At 49.7% G+C, this 4,903-nt stretch overlaps 4 protein-coding genes across 4 annotated transcripts; 2 read left to right on the top strand and 2 right to left on the bottom strand.

Moving 5' to 3' along the window:
* PENARI_c130G05972 (uncharacterized protein) lies at nt 1–378 on the top strand (the record flags this gene model as incomplete). The annotated part of the gene is made up of 1 exon (XM_022637964.1): nt 1–378. One exon carries the CDS (start codon nt 1–3, stop codon nt 376–378), a length of 378 nt encoding a protein of 125 aa, XP_022482179.1.
* Nucleotides 379–640: 262 nt separating this feature from the next.
* PENARI_c130G08077 (Zn(II)2Cys6 transcription factor) lies at nt 641–2,268 on the bottom strand (the record flags this gene model as incomplete). Its single annotated transcript, XM_022637965.1, has 4 exons — nt 641–1,166; nt 1,223–1,512; nt 1,588–2,118; nt 2,173–2,268. The coding sequence occupies 4 exons, from the start codon at nt 2,266–2,268 to the stop codon at nt 641–643; spliced, it is 1,443 nt and encodes a 480-aa protein (XP_022482177.1).
* A 474-nt stretch (nt 2,269–2,742) lies between these two features.
* Nucleotides 2,743–3,867, top strand: PENARI_c130G12114 (alpha/beta hydrolase family protein; the record flags this gene model as incomplete). Its single annotated transcript, XM_022637967.1, has 1 exon — nt 2,743–3,867. One exon carries the CDS (start codon nt 2,743–2,745, stop codon nt 3,865–3,867), a length of 1,125 nt encoding a protein of 374 aa, XP_022482180.1.
* Nucleotides 3,868–4,291: 424 nt separating this feature from the next.
* On the bottom strand, nt 4,292–4,891 carry PENARI_c130G02458 (uncharacterized protein; the record flags this gene model as incomplete). Its single annotated transcript, XM_022637963.1, has 1 exon — nt 4,292–4,891. A coding segment is annotated over one exon (600 nt), but the record flags the coding sequence as incomplete, so codon positions are not given.
* Nucleotides 4,892–4,903: the final 12 nt, after the last annotated feature.

Genomic DNA, 4,903 nt, shown 5'->3' with positions numbered 1-4,903 from the left:
ATGACTGCTAGTTTCCAGGTGATTGCAGGCATTGGCATAGGCAAAATATTCAGCCTCCCACCAATTCCAATGCAAGCCAGTACTGCATCCGATGACCAAGGTCTCGCAATGGGAATTATGGTCGCATTCAGGCTATTTGGTGCTCTTATTGGTCTTGCAGTTGGTGCCACTACATTCAGCAGTATCTTCGCAAAAAGGATTAACGGCATCGCATTGCCTGCTTCTTTGGCATTGTTGGAAGATCCATGTGAGGCCGTGAGCTTTATTCCCTATCTACAAACCGCCGATATCTCCCCTGCTCAGCGCGACCTCATTGAAGAGGCATACAAGGACACCATGCAGACAATCTGGTATGAACTGATACCGTTTGGAGCGTAAGGTCTTTTGGTTCTCTATTCGTGGAAGAATTGACTATGGAGACGCAAGAGCTGGGTCGGCAGCATTTGGAGCATGAGTCAGACTGAATGGGGTTAGGTAGGTTATCAAGGGGATGAGTCGATTTGGTTCAGATTCATTTATGTTGGAGTAGTTGGCACCGAATAAAACATTTGGAAAAATTATAAGATCTGTCCAAAAGATTTGATTTTTCACTTTCGTCCAGGCAACATAACTGTAAAGAAATGGAGACGTAGTAATTTATTCATGTGGCCAGATGCATCGACTGTTTCCGATCCCTCTCGGCCCACCGTTCCAGCAAATTATCCCGTATCTTGTTTGCGACAACGAATCCTTTAGAGAAGACCAGGCCGAGCAGATTCAGTATCTCTAATCGTTGATCAACCGTCCGGGCTCGAGCCCCTGCAACGGTTACTGGAAAGAACAGCATCACTCCCGGAATCTTGGAGTGTCGCAAGACCTCGGCCGAGAGATACAGGATCGTACTCAGGTGTTCAGAAACTTCAGCAGGGGTTAACACCGGGGCTGGAATGTCGTTCCAGTATGGGAAATAGTCGTAGTTGCCAGAAAGAAAGATTAGCAGAGCGTGATAATATAGCAAAGCTAAGTTTGAATTTTGATCAGGACCATCCTGGACCAACTGCAGCAGGGTCCTCGTGTGCCAGTTATAAATGGTTTCTTGGAGATTGAGTCCTTCAGCCGCAACCAGAGCGACTGCTGGATCAGTGAACCGTTCTGGTTCAGGAATCCTATCGATTATAGCAGCGGCTCTGTAGTCCGGATTATTAAAACCAAATAACTCGCTCATCTATCAGCACCGACTCACCGTAGGCTGAAGCTGGATGCCTTAATCATGAGGGTTATTATTTCTTCCATGGGATCCCACCCAGTGGAATTGCTCGACAGGGAGTTCTGGAGTTGAAGCCAGCATTCCTGTGAAAGGATTGTTTCTTCATTGAATAGTAATGCTCGGCTGGCTTCGAGGACACGGAACAGGTCGTAAAATATCCTTCGGGCTGATGACATGCAATCGCTTGGTCCTCCAAGCTGGAGCATTTTTGATGTTCCATAGAGCATATGTTTGACCCAGCCTTCGCCCGAATCATCTGAGAGCAACTAGATGTATTGAGGTTAGTCAAACACAAATTTAATGCATCTGATAGAGGATCCCCTTTCTGATAAAAAGCCTACCTCAAACAGCCCCAGGAAAAATGTGGCCCAGAGAATGTCCTCTCTTTGCGTCACATTTCCTTTTCCCAGGGATGACCGCAAGATACCCATTGACTTATGGTAAGAGGTCATGGCATCCACATTCGGGGGTTTCTCTCCCTGTAATGCGCGCCCACATGTATGTCGGTTCACATCCAAAGCACCAACCGCTATCACTGCATGGTACAGGACTGGGGAAGTTGAAATTAGAGGAAGCAGGTCCGGAAGAATTGTTGAGAAGCTCGTCGTGAACATATTCTCCTGAATAAAAGAGGCAAAATTATCAAGAAAGCGGGTACCCTTATCCTTCCCGATGAAATCAAGCGGGTGAGTCTCGGAGCTGTGCCTATTTCTAATAGCCATGCCCTTCTGACTAGAAATTTGGTGGCCTCCACCAAAATCATCTCGCTGGGTTTTGTTGACAAACTTAGTCATACCATGTCCCGATTGCTGCTGGGCAACGCACATCGTATTTTGTCGAATGCAATGAGCACATGGAAAGCCACCTTCACACTACTAATAATTAGCTTCACTGATCCCATAAAATTGGACTTTCACATCCCAGACCTTGATGTGTCGTTTCGCACAGCCGAGGCAGCGCGTCATCCGCCTCCGCTTGTCCAGGGGGCCAACCATTCTCCCCTGCAAAGTTGTTGAGGACATGGTCTCGATGAATCATCTAACATACACCTGAATCGCGCGTATCCCTGATGAGCACTATGATGAAAATCGATATATTAGAACGAGACCTGCCTAGTCCGCCGGCAGGCAACGACGAGCCCGATGACGCTAACCCAATTGGGAAGTAATGATGCGAGACACCTTGGAAGGGCCCACTCTACTTGAACATCACTACCGAGGTTGATTGTTCTTGGCGACCGAATTACATCTGAACTAACGCCCTATAAATTCCTATTCGGGCAACATTTCTATTTGGCATAGAGAAAGGTTGCGACGGGCTTTGCTAGCAGCCAGAATGACGGTCTGCCACTCCATCCCTTCCCTCATCGGATCTATAAAGGCCAGGGCAGTCCACTGACTATTGTGGTTGGAATCCCATCATCTACTTCAGCAAGATTTCAAATATCTTATTCTTACCCTACTTTCATCTTGGCCCACCTCTTCGACTATTTGATGATGCTTTTCAGTCTTCGTCTGCTGCCCATTGTGGCTGTGTCTGTCTCTGCAGTGGTGATCCCCAGCCCACCCGGAGAATACGATGTGTTTTACCACACGGCGAAAATGGCCGAAAAAGCCAGAGCCGATCCCTTTGATCCCAAGCACGGACCGCGTGCAGTGATGACTTCGGTATTCGCTCCCACCCACTGCAAAGTCGATCTCAAGAAGATAGACTATCTTCCCCCCGCAACAGCCGAATACTACTCCCACCTCTACGGCGCATACGGACTCCCCAATGGTTCACTTCAATCCATATCTTTCCAGGCGTGCCCAGAGCCGCCAAAAGGGCATCACCTCCAGTTTCCCGTCGTGATCTTCTCGCCTGGTCTCGGCACGACCCGGCTGTTCTACAATGCTATTGCACAGGCTGTGGCCAGCGCCGGGTACATCGTGGTGTCTATTGACCATCCCTATGATACCGAGTTCCTAGAATTTCCGGACGGAAGCGTCGTGACTGCCGCAAACATCAGTGACGCGCAGGTTCCACTGGACGTCGCGACTCGGGCAGGAGATGTGTCGTTCGTGCTGGATCAACTGAGCACAAAGGCCGGCGTAGCAGCTCTACTCCCTGGAACCGGGGCTGCTGGTCTGAAAACCCGGCGAGTCGCGGCGTACGGTCACTCGGTCGGGGGTGCAGCCATCGCCGAAGCCATGCATTTGGACCGCCGGATTGTTGTCGGGGCGAACCTGGACGGGTCAATGTTTGGACCAGTTGTTCAACATGGGCTTCGGGGTCCATTCCTCCTGTTCGGACATGAGAATAAAACCCAGACGACAGACCCGACATGGGCAGACTTTTGGTCAAATCTACGCGGGTGGAGATTAGAATTGGAACTAGCTAAGGCTCAACATTATACCTTCTCCGACTTGCCGTTCCTATTGAAGCTTCTAGGTTTGCCTGTTCAGAAGGTCCTGGCCATTCAAACGATGGTTGGAACTTTGGATGGGCTCAAGGCATTTGAAATTGTTCACCGAACCGTCGTTGCCTTTTTGGGCTTTGGGCTTCCCCAAGCACCGCCGAGTTCGCTTCAAGAGGTCATTTCCCAGTACTCGGAGATATCGGTCTTTGCGCGCGGTAAATGAGACGATACTTCCGAGAATGAATAAGATATGTGACAGATTTCAAATTATCTGAATGTATTTACTGGTGGAAGAGAAGAAGGAATAAAATTGGGAGAGACTAGATTTAATCATTCATGTAGAAGTCCAACTGAATGGAGCTAAATGATCAAGCGGATGAGTACATTTGGTTGGATTTATTTTTGAATGAAGTATATATAGGCCCACTGGGCCACTTGTTTACATAGGCCAGTACACCCATATACAGTCGGATGGATGGATGGATGATATCATTTACCCTGACCTCTCGCTTTTGGCGATATACAGGATACAACAACTATATATATCCTTGTATGTACACGTGTAATGTCCCACTTCCTGAAAACGAACTTGGAGCCTCGTCAAGGCCTATCGTGGCCCAGGTGCCGTTTAAGTTATTAGGCTGCCCTCATGGCGCGCGACTTTTGAACCTTTGTGACGCCTCAGCGAAGTCTAGTACGGCTTTGACCGTCCTAGCCCGCGACACGATGTCTGGCTTACCTCTCCTACCTTCGGTTGAGCCTCCCAGCAGACTCGACACGTCGTTGAACGCGTCCCCAGCTTCACGTCTTAGCTCCCTTCGGATTTCCCTCAAATTTGGGCAGTCCACCAGCACGTGGGTGACTGTTTCTTGCGCGCCGCACACGCACTGATCATTGTCGCGGAAGCCGAAGGTCTTGGCATAGGTGGATAGCCAATTGTGGCCCGTGCGTAGCTGTGTCAACAGGTACGCCCGGCCCCTGGGCAAATTCCCATACAGCTTCCTGGTGTAGGTCGCCGGTAGAGTGCTATCGATTTTTCGCAAGTGACCGCCATTGGTTGATGCTTTCCATTCCCGCTCCCATTGAGCGCGGATCTTGTCCCGGATAAGCGCTCTCTTCCTTGTCAGTAAAGGGCGGAAGGGGTGTGTTTTGCCCGGGCTTGCCGCGTCTTTGGCCAACCGATCTGCTGCGTCGTTCCCTGGATCGTCGCAGTGTCCGGGTATCCATTGGAGGCGGAGCGCGATTCCCTTTGCTTGAAC

This window comes from Penicillium arizonense (genome assembly GCF_001773325.1).
Source record: "Penicillium arizonense strain CBS 141311 chromosome Unknown PENARI_contig130, whole genome shotgun sequence".
Lineage (NCBI taxonomy): Eukaryota > Fungi > Ascomycota > Eurotiomycetes > Eurotiales > Aspergillaceae > Penicillium > Penicillium arizonense.
This window is presented reverse-complemented; position numbering and strand designations above follow the sequence as displayed.